This window comes from Scyliorhinus torazame, chromosome 1 (genome assembly GCF_047496885.1).
Source record: "Scyliorhinus torazame isolate Kashiwa2021f chromosome 1, sScyTor2.1, whole genome shotgun sequence".
In the NCBI taxonomy this organism is placed as follows: Eukaryota; Metazoa; Chordata; class Chondrichthyes; order Carcharhiniformes; family Scyliorhinidae; genus Scyliorhinus; species Scyliorhinus torazame.
This window is the reverse complement of record NC_092707.1, coordinates 403,404,535-403,418,491: the sequence shown is the minus strand read 5'-3', so window position 1 is coordinate 403,418,491 and position 13,957 is coordinate 403,404,535. Positions and strand designations below refer to the sequence as shown.

General features: G+C 45.6%; 1 protein-coding gene across 5 annotated transcripts in view; it reads left to right on the top strand.

The window, feature by feature from the left end:
• Window positions 1-13,957, top strand: part of LOC140428040 (collagen alpha-1(XII) chain-like) — a 462,913-nt gene that overhangs the window by 283,162 nt on the left and 165,794 nt on the right. For all 5 annotated transcript variants that reach the window (XM_072514040.1, XM_072514030.1, XM_072514048.1 and 2 more), the window contains 4 exons: window positions 3,135-3,281; window positions 7,990-8,106; window positions 11,433-11,585; window positions 13,639-13,713. In XM_072514040.1, coding sequence (XP_072370141.1) covers window positions 3,135-3,281; window positions 7,990-8,106; window positions 11,433-11,585; window positions 13,639-13,713 — 492 coding nt within the window. The remainder of the gene's footprint in view (window positions 1-3,134; window positions 3,282-7,989; window positions 8,107-11,432; window positions 11,586-13,638; window positions 13,714-13,957) is intronic.

The following is a 13,957-nucleotide window of genomic DNA, read 5'->3' as shown; positions in this document are numbered from 1 at the left end:
CTCACCTTAAACCTATGCCCCCTAATTCTAGACTCCTCTACGTTTGGGAAAAGATGTTGACTATCTACCTTATCTATGCCCCTTATTATTTTATAGACCTCTACAAGATCACCCCTAAGCCTCCTATGCTCCAGGGAAAAAGGTCCCAGCCTATCCAGCCTCTCCTTATAGCTCAGACCATCAAGTCCTGGTAGCATCCTCGTAAATCACTTCTGCACTCTTTCTCGTTTAACAATATCCTTCCTATAATAGGGCGGCCAGAACTGAACGCAATATTCCATGTGTGGTCTTACAAATGTTTTGTTGGATAATTATCTGATCAGACAGAAATTGCACTGTTAACTGGGAATAGGCAAGGAGGTTGAACTTACTGAGTTGTTCGCAAGAACCAACACAAACATAACTGGCTTTGCTGTAAGCATTCTATGATTCTATGATTTGGAGAGGGGCTGGAAGACTGGAAAAGACAAAGGCCTGAATTCTCCGCCACCTGCCACTGGCACCAGGATTCCTGATGCAGCGGAGAATCGGATATCTGGGGGAAAAATGGGATGGTGCTGGGAGCCAATCTGTTCCGATGCTCTGGCCCCCCTGCTGCCGGGATTGAGGTTCACGCCTGGGTGCCAATGGGAGGATGCAAATGGATCTCAATGATTCATTTGCAACCACCAAGCGGACTGGGCACCATATTCTCCTGGCCCGTGTGATTCGCTGGTCCTCTGGGCCAGGAATCATGAGGTCGAGAATCACTCCAATATTGCCTGGCATAACCTGACATAGTGGACCTTGCCGTGGACTAAGGGTAACTCTGGAAGGAGGTTGCCCCTAAAGTCTGTCACCCTCCCCCCTACAGACCTGCCTCCCTGATCAAAGGTCCCAACACCACCAGCCCCCCCAGCCCCCAGAGACCCCCTGGATGAACAGCCCCTCCCAGACAATCCCTATAAAGGGAGACCATTCACAGAGGCCCCCTAAATAGGGATACCTCCGACAGGAACTCTCCAGATAGAGAGATCCCCCAACAGAGAAATAGGGAGACCCCCTCCACAAAGACCCCCAAATATGAAGACCCCCCCATAAGGACCCCCTAAATAGGGAGATCTCCCACAGAGACCCCTGAATATGAGACCCCCAGATATGAGACCCCTGCCAGGAAGCTCCCCAGAAAAGATAAACTTGTCAGAAAGCCCCCGGAAAAGAGAAATCTGTCAGGAAGCCCCCCCAAAAAGAGACCCTTGTCTGGGAGCTAGAGAGCAGTGCAGACAAAGGCAGTGAAAGCAATTACTGTTGTAACACTCACCTGGGCATACACCTGCTGGCTCAGATAGAGGATACATCACGTGTCAATTCCTGGAAAGAGAAAGTAGTGACCTGTGTTTAAACCCCTTAGATCCTTGAGCTGCAAGCCATTCATTCATTGCCTTAGTGGTCTGTGTTGACAGCTTCACACACACACACACACAGCTGTGAGCCTTGCTTCATTCATCTTCCTTCATGGCTGAGTAACTCTGAAGTACTCTGACCACAATGTTTACAAACATCAACCACTTCAAAGAGAGTTAAATGTTGTCAATTTCCAGTTGACCACTTCAAAATCACTCATGCGGAAAAATGCACTTTGATTGGAATGCACTTAGCTCTCTCAATATGGTGGCCTGATAACTGGATTTCCCCAGGAATCTCTCATAATTATCACTATGCATAAATTTGCATGGCGAAGGATAGTTAATTACTTCCTGATCTGCAATCGCAGCAGGAATGCAAATCAGTTGCAATTCACCTCCGTCGGGAGAATAGTCTCCCAAATGGAGAATCCCAGCCAAAATCTGTTTGTCAAAAGCTTCTTCGTGTGTGTAGTACAGTCCTGGTTCGATTTACAGTAGCAACTATTGGAAAAAGTGCAGCTGGTAAGGCAGGCATGTATCTTGTGTGTTTAAACTTGGTGGCGGGAAAGTTTTTAGAAAAATTAATCTGGGATATATAAGCTCAGGAGACCCAAAGAAGGTAAATTCAAACGGCAACTCATTTTCAGCCAAAAGAAAATGCCGCAGCGTGGCATACGCAACAAATGTCCCAACCGTGACTACCGATCATGCCGGTCCCAATCCAGGGCGGCTTTTAAGAAGTGAAACTATGACCCCCAGCTGATGGGTCTCTGCTTATTGGCGGGGGTGCTCATATTTAATGAGCCCCATGGGGAGGTTAATCAGATCATCATGTGGGTCTTGTGGAGGTTATTGTGTGGGACAAAATTAACGGTCAGTTTTGGAGTAGTCATACTGGTCTTGAAAGGTTAACTCAATTTCTCTGCCCACAGATGCTGCCAGATGTGCTGAGTATTTCAGGAACTTTCTGTTTTTATTTCAGATTTCCGGCATCTGCAGTATTTTGCTTTTCAAACATGAGCAGAGTTCAGTCCAAGCACAGTTAGTTTATTTTGTGAATCAATCTAATGTGTGCCATTGAATGGAAGTGGAGCAAAATACTGTTGCTAGAAGTTGAGTTCAGGCATTGGGTGGGATTTCTGGCCCCGCATGCTGCTGGGCTGGTCCAGTCCCACCAAACGTCAATGAACTTCTGGCTGGGGCGTGAAATCTCCTGTGTCGAGTCCCGCCATGATGGGGCTGGAAAATCCCGGCCATAATTTCGGGTAAATATTGGAGTTCTTTGCACCAACTTATGCTCCTTGAGGTTTAACTTTGTTCCTAACTGTCTCCTTAAATTGGCCGAGCTGCCTCTGCAAGTTGCAGTAGACAGAAGCTCACGCAGATAATCTGGTCTGAGGCCGAATTGGGGACCCCAGGTAATATTTGCGATCTGAGGCTCAATTTCAGACGTGAGGCTTGAATCTCCAGAGGCTCAGTTTCAAATTGATCTTGCTCCCTCTGTGCCCAAACACATTTCCACCTCTCTGTGATTGCAACGTCTAATTTCATCAGAATGATTGTACGGTGTTGGCAGGTTACTTTTACATTTGTCCTAAAGTGTTTGTGCTCCCCTCCTTTGCTTCCCCCTCCCCTCCCCCTTTGGGGCCTCAAAACCTCTGCACTCAGAGGACCCAGCATAAAGAGAAAAATAAACGATGAGAGAAGTTCAGACTAAAATTTAACGTACGTAATGATTTCTTGTTTCAGGCACAAATGAAAAAATGGAGTTGTTCGTGGGGGACGTGACATCTTACACACCGCAGAATCTGAAGCCCGGCACACCGTACGATGTCGATGTCTATGCTGTTTATGATTCAGGCAGCAGCGGACCATTGGCAGGTCAAGGCACTACCTGTGAGTTGATCTGGCAGAACCTTTTATTGATTCAAAAAATGGCTGCCTTTGTACTTTTGTTTAGACAAGTCTCATAAGTTCATGCCTGCCTTCAGCCACTGGACCTCATCAGGAAATTGCCCTAGTTTTGTGAAACATGTTTCTCTTGACAAATGGAAGATCGCAGTTCCCTGATGCAGCGAAGGTGCCACCCAGGCAGTGCCATCCTGGGTCTCTTCGCTCTTGAGAGGCTCACTTGCAAAATGTGAAAGGAAATTGATCAAAGACACAGGCATTGGTGGTTTTATTACACTGGTTACTTTAATAGTTTATCTTGCTTCGTGATGGATCAAATTTGTGATGCTGTCGCACCATTACTTAACACCAACCAACCAGGCATGTGTCCCTTTATCCAACTCCTCAACTCTGTATTTTCCAATTACAGATTAAAGGGTTGAGAAAAGCTCCTCAGTTTCAAATACTTTGCCTGAGTGTTGAATTGGTGCTTAGATGTCAAGAAGTAATGAGCTTCTCTGAAGATTCACTGAGTTCAATCACAGCTTCGGCTGAGACACACAGATTCCAAGCACAGAACTCCTCTTCACTGAGCCGGGTAAAGGGTTTGCACTTGCTCTCAGTGTTCCTGGGCAAGGGATGAGATAACATCCAGTGATCATGTCCCTTATTTTGTTTTCTTTCATTTTGGGGGCATGGGTATTGCTGGCATATGCCAGCATTTATTCACTATCCAATGAGACATTGTTGAACAGAAAGTGTGTGTGTAAGGCTGGAACAGGCTCAGCTTTGAACGTAGGCTCCAGCTTCAGGCACTGATTTAAAAAAAGGGATGAGGGAGAAAGCTGGGTTCATTCTCCTTAGACCAAAGGAGATTAAGGGAAGATTTAAGAGGCAGTCAAAATTACGAGGGCTCTTGATAAGTATGGAGAAGTTGTTTTCAATGGCAGGAGTCAGTCCAGATTTCAAATAATTGACAAAAGAATCGGGTGCGATGAGGAAGTTTTTGTTAATGTGAATGCACAGCTTGAAAAGCTGGCAAAAGTATTTTCAATTCAAACTTTGAAAACAGGGACGAAATTCTCCGGTATCGGCGCGATGTCCGCCGACTGGCGCCCAAAATGGCGCAAATCAGTCTGGCATCCGCATCTTGGGGGGGCCGAGCCCCAACCTTAAGTGGCTAGGCCCGCGCCGGACGAATTTCCGCCCCGCCAGCTGGCGGAAAAGGACTTTGGTGCCCCGCCAGCTGGTGCGAAAATGACATCTCCGGGCGGCGCATGCGCGGGAGCGTTAGCGGCTGCTGACGGCATTCCCGCGCATGCGCAGTGGAGGGAGTCTCTTCCGCCTCCGCCATGGTGGAGACCGTGGCGAAGGCGGAAGGAAAAGAGTGCCCCCACGGCACAGGCCCGCCCGCGGACTGGTGGGCCCCGATCGCGGGCCAGGCCACCGTGGGGGCACCCCCCGGGGCCAGATCACCCCGCGCCCCCCCCCCCCGGACCCCGCCCGTGCCGCCTTGTCCCGCCGGTAAGGTAGGTGGTTTAATCTACGCCAGCGGGACAGGCATTTTAGCAGCGGGACTTCGGCCTATCCGGGCCGGAGAATTGCGGGGGGGGGGGGGGGGGCTCGCCAACCGGCGCGGTGCGATTCCCGCCCCCGCCGAATATCCGGTGCCGGAGAATTCGGCAACCGGCGGGGGCAGGATTCACGCCAGCCCCCACCGATTCTCCGACCCGGCGGGGGGTCGGAGAATCTAGCCCCTGAATTGGATAAATACTTGAAGTGGAAAAATGTTAAGGTTTGTGAGGAACAATAAGAGGAGTGAGACTAATTGACTCTTTCAAAGAGCAGGCACAGACACAATCGAATGGCCTCGCTTTGTGCTGTGTGATTCTATGAGCTAAAGTTTCCCAGTTAGGTCATGGTCCCAAATTCAGCTTCAATTCCTGGTTGGAAACATTTATGTAGTCGTGGGGGGATGTTTTTCACCAGCTTCCTGGATGTGGCTAATTAAAATGCCGCCTCCAAAAGCCCTGTACAATCATGGATAGAAGGTGAACCATCAAGGCCCAATCACAGGGCTTGCAGTGATAGCTGGCTGGCAGCCCCACAGTGAGAAGTGGGCACTGCTGAGGCAGGCAGGAGATCACAAGGATGCCGCAAAATGGAGTCACTTTCTGCAGCACTGCGAAAAATTAAAAAATCACACATGGCCACAGCTATCAGACCATCATTGTGGAGGAGGAGCCCCAGGTTACAACAGTGGCAGGTTCAAGATATGGGGTCCATGCTGGGGTGACGGAGAAGAGGCTTCGATGGCTGCCCTCATCTGTTGCCGGAGGTCGTGGGGAGGCTGCCCCTAGTTCCCTGTAGTACTCTGAGCTCATTGGAGTGGGTGCGTTCCTGCTCACAATTGGTAACATCCTGACCATGGCACCATCTTTCCCCTGTTTGGGCCATTATAAGGCACGGTAGCACAGTGGGTAGCACAGTTGCTTCACAACGCCAGGGTCCCAGGTTCGATTCTCGGCTTGGGCCACTGTCTGTGTGGAGTCTGCACGTTCTCTCTGTGTCTGCGTGGGTTTCCTCCGGGTGCTCCGGTTTCCTCCCACAAGTCCCGAAAGATATGCTGGGAGCTAATTTGGACATTCTGAATTCTTCCTCTGTGTATCTGAACAGGCACCAGAATGTGGCGACTAGGGGATTTTCACAGTAACTTCATTGCAATGTTAATGTAAGCCTATTTGTGACAATAAAGATTATTATTATGAACGGTCTATTTGGTTACCTGCTACTATAGGGTCTGTGACCTATGACCTGTTGACCTTTCCGTTGGCTAGATCGCTTGGACACAGGAACACGTCCAATAGCCAAGCAGACATGTGCTTTACCAACTTCATTCCCGATCCTGCCTCCTAACCCACCTCTGACAGAAAAATACTTTCACTGTACCTTGGTACACATGGCAATAAACAAATCCAAATCCAAATCCTCTGCTGGACACAGAAAAACTATGGCCTGAATTTGTAGGATGGTTGCTGTTCAACCCAAAGGATTGGTGGGTTACCCTGCCAACTCCAGCAGCCCTGAATCCATATTCCATTCAAACAAGTGTTGAATGGCATATGGCGGAACCTCAATCCCTCTCTCTGGAGAGGAAGTCTGGCCTTGGAGAGCTGATTGGCCGGCAGCACTTCAGTACATTCAGGCATAGCGCTGCAATGGCTGGAAGAGGTACTCCAGGCGTTGTCTGACAAATTCCCATGACCTGGAGGACAGGGGGGGGGTGGGGGTGGGGGGAGGGGGGGGGGGGAGTAGGGAATGTCTGCGGGGTCTTAAAGGGCTGGGGGTCAAACTGGATCTCAGGGATAGACCGGTGAGAATGAAGGTTCAGAGATCACCTGACATTAAGGGAAGAGCGTCCAATCAGAAGTGCCATCTGATGGCGGGGCACTACACCCCCCCCCACCCAACTTCCCGCATGAGACAGAACTTTGTTTTTCTCCTGCCTCAACCCCCCCCCACCCCGCCCCCAAAACTGTGGCCTGCCTGTAACCTAAAAATTGATGCAAGGTGGGAAATTTGAAGATTTTGCTCAACACCAATCTGCCTGTGGCTTCCTTTTGCTCTATAGACAGATTACAAAATTGCAATTTGCAGGATATACTTTTACTTTGCTGAATGCTGATTTCCTCTGGGATTACACTGCTGGCTGCAAGGTTCGGTCAAAATGTTGGTCAGTGTTAAATTACCAGCCCCTGCACACTCAGTTTTCATTCCCCACAGAAAAGTGGCAGGATATTCCGCTAAACCCTTTGTTCTAGCCAATGCAAACTTCATACTTTAGAGTTCAAGCCAACTTTGAGGTTGTGTGGTGAAAAGTTTATTTCATAATGTAGTTGAAGGGATTAAAGCCTCACCATTTCATCATTTCATGCACAAGCATATGTAAATATTTGGACACAACTTGTGCATCCACACTTCAGATGCCACCATTCAAACATCACTCTCGAATGGTCACCTTTTTTCTAACCCTTTTTAATTTCTTTTTCTTTATCCCTATCGTGCCTTCTTTCATTTCTCCCCTCTTGAGTACTCTTCGCTCCAAAATTCCCTCCCCAACCTGACAGTACAGGGGGCTAATCTTGCCAATCTCCTGTCCACATCCAATTCACCATTCTGTGTTAACTCAGAGAACTCTTCCAGTGGGCCAGCTCTCACTGCCCCTTTCTGCATTATCCTCCAAAACATCTGTTCACTTATGAACAAGACCCTTGCCATTTATGAGCTGAGGGATGAAAACACCTTTGCCCTGAATAGATCCACCCCATCTAGCTTCAGATTCCGATACACGCCGTGCAGAGACCATTGGGATGTCAGCGTGGCACTTGACAACTGTACACACCTTGCTCCGTTCCCACTATTTCTCTGGCATCTTCTCCTCGTTCTCCACTACACTCACTTCATATGTGGGTCTGTTACAGATTAATTGATAGAGTTTTATTTCTCTGATTAGTCAGCAACTCCATTACTGCTGTATCGAGTGAATGCCATTATTTTAGAACGTGAACTAGATGGACCTGGGGCTTTTCGTATCCAGCAATCAGCAGGACTTTGACACAGGATATCAGCTGAGCAGTAATGTGTGTGGTACTTGTTTCTAATGTTGCTCATGGTATGAAATAAAATATTCTTTGGTCTTTTTGTTCTCCCTCAGTGTACCTAAATGTGACAGGACTACGTACATACAAAGTCGACTGGAATACTTTTTGCATCGAATGGAACCCTCACAGGGCAGCGACCTCCTACAGAATAAAGCTTCAGCCAGTTGATGGTATGCATGATGGGAAAAGAAGGGGTTTTAGATTAAACATACCTTCTCTTTCCACATATTGTTCGATCTGTTCTCCAATACTCTTCTCCCTGTATCCTAACTTGCACCGAGCCAATTCATCCATCTTCTCTGCTGACCTACGTTGGTTACCAGTCCAGCGATACCAATTTGAGATTGTCATCCTTACTTGCAAATCTCTCCATGCCCTAAACTCTTGATATCTCTGTAACTCGTACCCAATATTCATGCAATTCTGGGTTCTTGAGCCACCCCCACTTCTTTCACCCACACCAGTAGCCATGCCTCAGCTGTGTGACTCAATAAAGCAGCTGTAAATTTTTATCTAAACTTTATTAGTTAGCTAGTAGAATATTTTCTTTGTGACTCAATGTTGCAACTAGAGAGAATTAACAAAAGATCCCAAGTCATGGATAACAAGAGGGGAAGTTGGATGGTGCAGTGGATTAGACAGTGAAATCAGCATTTCATTCCCATGGACTGTGGTTTGAATTCACTCCAGACTGATCCTCTCTTATCCACTCAACTGTAGGACCTGATTTGAAACCAGCCGAGGAGCTCAGTACGTCTCAGCATAAATCGGTCCTGTATTAGCATTAAGTTGGCAATGCCCCATGAAGATAGGATGGCATTGGTACAGTATGAAACGCCTTTCAGACATTAAGGATCAGGTACCTTGTCCGGCCAACCTACAGGAAGCTTTACTCTGCATCTAAACTGTACAATACCGCTTTCTGACTTTGGGCATGCTTAAGAGTGAAATTTGATATCCTAAAGAATGAACTTGCATTTATGCAATGGCATTCAGGATTTCAGAACTTCCTAATGTCCTTCACAACACTAGGGACCTGGGTTCGATTCCAACCTAGGGTGACTGGCTGAGCACAGTTTGCACGTCCTCATGCGTGGATTATCTCCGAGTGCTCTGGTTTCCTCCCACAGTCCAAAGTTGTGCAGGTTAGGTGGATCGGCCATGCTAAATTGCCCTCGGTGTCCAAAGGTTAGGTGGGGTTATTGGGAGAGGGCATGGGAGTGAGCCTGAGTGCGGTGCTCTTTCGGAGGGTGGGTGCTGACTCGATGGGTTTAATGGCTTCCTTCTGCACTGTAGGGATTCTATGATTCTATGAAAGTACTTTTCAAGTGCAGTCACCTTTGTAAAATGTTGGGAAACACAGCAGTCATTTTCTGCACAGAACCTTCCTCACATAACACTGGGTAAATTTCCCTTGTTCTATCACAAAATATTTTATGTCAATTTGAGAGAGCAGATGAAGCTTAACATCTCGTCAAAAAGGCAGCATATTTAGCAATGCAACAATCCGTCAGTATTGCTTTTGAGTACGTGTGCTTAAGTCTAGAAGTACAGATGGAACCTATAGTCTTCCGACAGAGTATTGCCTAATAAAGACACTTTTGAAATGCCATTCTGATATTGGCAGCTTTAGATTAACACCCCAGTGTGGCACTGAGTCAATGATGCTTGTTGGAGTTTTCATCTTTCCCAAGTTTCTACCTGTTCAGGTGAAATTTAGAGACTCGCAGAGCGTTGAAGAAGAGTCGGGAATTTCTTGTGTTCTAACCAATATTTCTGACACAACCAACAACAACACTAACAGATGACCTGATTACGTAGCTCACTGTTTGTAGGATATAGCTGGCACAAAATGGCTGTCATGCTTGCCTAAATAACCATAGTCGTTGCACAGAGATATTTTGTGGAAGGCGACAAGAGGCTATATAAATGCAGTTGTTCCCAGCAGCTGTTGTATTATTGATCAATACTTTAAAATGTTTTACAGATAGGGTACTGCTTGTAGGCCTGTTTCGCAATCGCAGGAATGTTTGGAGCAGGTTAATGAGGACACCGTTGCATTAAATACTATTCCAGAACCTGGGAAATTTTAGGAAGTGAAAAGGGCAAACCCCATTCTAATTTCATTCCTCCAACAAATCTCTTCACATTTCCACTGTAAAATATGACAATGTGTCAGAAGTGGGGTCCAGAATTATTTTTGTGGGCTCCTTCAGGTTTCTCAAGAATAACGTTGTCCACTGCTGCCCTGCCATCATCAACCCCAATGTTCCTTCCTGCCAAACCAGCTCTGTTTCTGAGCAGGCCGACATTGCTCATTGCAAAAGGACATATCTTAAATTGCTGGGCGTGATTGGTCGAGAGTGCAGATTATCATTTTAAATGTAAACCCTCAGTCAAGACCTAAACCCAAAACACTTGGCAGGTTCTCTGGTCCCCCCATCTGCATATTTCTTGCCCCAGTGCCATTCGCTGGTGGCAGGATTCGATCCTCCCGCAGCTTGTCAATGGGATTTCCCACTGAAGCCACCCCACGCCCACCAGGAAACCCACGGGTGGGGATGCATTGCCGGCAGCAAATGTGAATCCTGAATACTGTAGAATTCTGGGCACTCTCTGTTTGGATGCTGGCTGAACCATTCGTGTTTTAGTGTTTCTGCTATTAATTTGTTTTGTACCTCAGAATACCAGGTATCTGCAGTTTTATTTGCTTTTATTTTCGGTCTTTCTTAAGTTGTTCATTCATCACAGCCCATGAAACCGATACCATACACATTTGTTGTATTGTTGTGATGTTCCAGTTCAAAAGCTGGTTATTCACAAAAGCAAGCTCTCCCAAGAGATACATGCTCTTAATTGTATTTCCTTGTTCTGTCCCCATTCACTTTAATGCTGAATACCCAACTTATATTGTGTCAGTATGAATACGTCTTGTGCCAGTGATTCCAAAGGGTTGCCTGAGAATTTGCTCCAGTACTTTAGGGTCCCCAACATTGGTATTAGATTACTTAAAGCCCTCTTTGAAACTGATCTTGCAGTAAAGGCTTTTTAACTGATGATGACAGCTGAAGGGAAATGAAATAAATATTCCTGCTTTTCGAGCAGTGCAATCCTGTACATAGCAATCCAAGGAAGCTAACAGTTGCAAAATCAAAAAAATAATTTACTGGCAAAGTGTTACTGATAAGATAATGCACATCTCAAATGTAAATTGCACACAGCTAGGGGTGCTTTCTTCCGAATAACACAAAAGTTTGGAGTTTGTTCAAAGTTAATGAGTCTAATCCTATATTTGTTCTTTGATATCTATGCAGCAACTGTACTGTCTTTATAAAGATTACCATAACATTTATTTTATTAAACTCTCCCATCCCCTCCTCCATTGCTGTATCTTGTGACTCCAGTGTAAGTTATTGTGCCACAGGGATAATATTAAATTGACTCCAGACATCCTGTTCACACTGAGTGTTCATTTTTGCCTCTCTTTGTTCTGAAGCTTACAGCAATGGTCATCAGGAAGTTACCATCAGCGGCGCTGAATCCACTCATTGCTTCACTGGACTTTCCCCTGATTCTCTATATGATGCCACCGTATACACTCAGCTCCCAAATCTTGAGGGACCTGGAATGCAGTTGCAGGAACGGACAGGTGAGCACTGAGGTGTAAACTACCAGAAAGAAGGGGGCCACAAACTTTCAAATTGCAGGTGGGAGCTGGAATAACATCAATAATGATACAATTAGAAACACATGGTGCTTGGAGAAGTCACTGAGGGCAATATGAGAGACAGCTGGATTAACATCTGTGGAGGTACAGTGCATGCCACAGGGTGCTGGAGAGAGGGGTCAGTGCGAGTGCCAGAGAGCTGGATTACATTCAGTACAAATACAAGCAGGAGTACAGGGTACTAGGGGGAGAGGAGTTACTGTGTGACAAATGTGAGAGAGTTTGATTAATATCAATAGGGATACAGAAAGCAACACAAAGATCTCGAGGAAAGGGTTTACTGAGTAACAGTGTGAGGGTGCTGGATTAACATCAATTGAGGTACATGTAAAGCATTTGGATGCATTCTGCTGATGTAATCACTTCGATTTTTATCCAAGTAACACAGACTGCCAGATGAGGGTACTGTGGTGCTCTGGCGCTCGAGGGTCACCTTTCATTCTTCACCTCACCACCAGCTCAGGTTTCCTGATGGCCATTGCATTGACCAATTCAGCTAATGTAGAGCTGAGCTGTAGACTGCTGTAAGGTCCTGGGAAAATAATAAATCTATTTCCTCAGATCAGATTGGAGAGTCCAGGATTAGGGGGCATAACTTCAAAATTTGAGCCGGGCAGCTGAGGGCTGATGTCAGGAAGCACATCATCACACAAAGTGTGATGGAAATCTGGATCTCTGACTCCCAAAAAGTTATTAAGGGTGGGGATCAGTTAAACATTTCAAAACAGAGATTGGTAGATTTTTGTTCAGCAATGATATTAAGGAGCACAGAACCAAGGTGGGCAGGTAGAGTTAAGATACAAATCAACATGATCTATCGGAATGGTGTAACAGGACTGACGGGTTGAATGACCTCCTACTTTTACAGAGTAGGAGGGGAAGAGTAGATAAGCAGCCAACCCAGTGACATCTATTGAAAACACTTGTGAATGAATATTGGAGGAGTGTACAAGTAGGTGTTTCTGGAATGCATCTCATTGTCCAAACTCAAGAGAAAAACGTGGCCCCTTCACTGCACTTGTCTGCGGGGATGTTCTGTAGTTTGAGCCAGTGTTTCCTGGGAAGGGGATGAGGGAGTGATGGGGGTGATGATCATACTGGGCATGAGAAGGTTTGCTGTGAGATTTGTCTTATCTCTCGCTCGTAGATAAGTCAGTCCAGTTGAATGAATGCAAGCAAAGTTTATTTCTTAAAAGCACATTTTGGTACATTCACACAAAATTAACTGGAAGATGCTTTTTCCGTGTCTGTCGAAATGTCCTTGAAGCATCAACAAGAAACAAAAACTTCAAGATAAAAGTGACTTCAGATTTACAAAATTAAAAGTCATTTCAACATTCTCCGATGGCTATAATTTTCTCTGCTAAACAGTTTGATGGATCACATTCTTAAGGGAATCCTTATCTAGGTTTAGCCCCTTACTTCGTTCCATTGGTTCTAATTCTCAACTGAGACCCCCTTGATTCATTCAGGAAAGTGTCAGTCACTTAACAGGCGATTGATTAATTAGACATTAATCAATGACTCCAAATTAATTAACTGTCCCATGACTTTTGTCCCATATTCAAACTCCCGACGTCATGTCTGGTCTCAGCTACGATATTGTTTCAATCTTGTCGAATGTATCTTCCATATCAGTACATTATTCATAACATTTGAGACAACCATAGACAATATTCAAACAATTATAACTTACTCATATTTCTACAAATTCAGTAATTTTCAAGAATCAGTTTAGCTAATATTTTAAAGGACCCCACTTATAATTGTTGAATCCAACAATTGCCATTATGTTTCAAGATGCCACAATCTCAAGTTTGAATTTGAGGGTTGTTGTTGGGTTCATTAATTTAGTTGTGCAACCCAAACTCCAACCACATGGTCAAAAATTACTTTGTCTTCTTTGGTTTTGGTTTTGTGACCATTTAAGAAATATTTGATTTCAATTACAAATGTTTGTTATCTTCTTTTGCAGTGGTTCGGCCAACGGAAGCTCCAACAGAGCCCCCTTCCCCTCCTCCACCACCAACCATCCCCCCTGCCCGGGAAGGTGAGTTATTTAACATGTCCATACTGCCATGTCTAATGACCTTACTTAGAGTGATTGAAATAAATAGTCAAAGAAATTTGCCTGGAAATCTCTAGAACTCAGGTTTCAGTCAAAGTGAAACTTGAAAATCTGAAATCAGAAATTGAAAGCATTGGAAATACACTGCAGATCTGACTGCACCTGAAAGTAGATGTTTCCTGAGCCAATAGCTTGCTACTCTGGTTGGATATATTCTCGGAGTTAC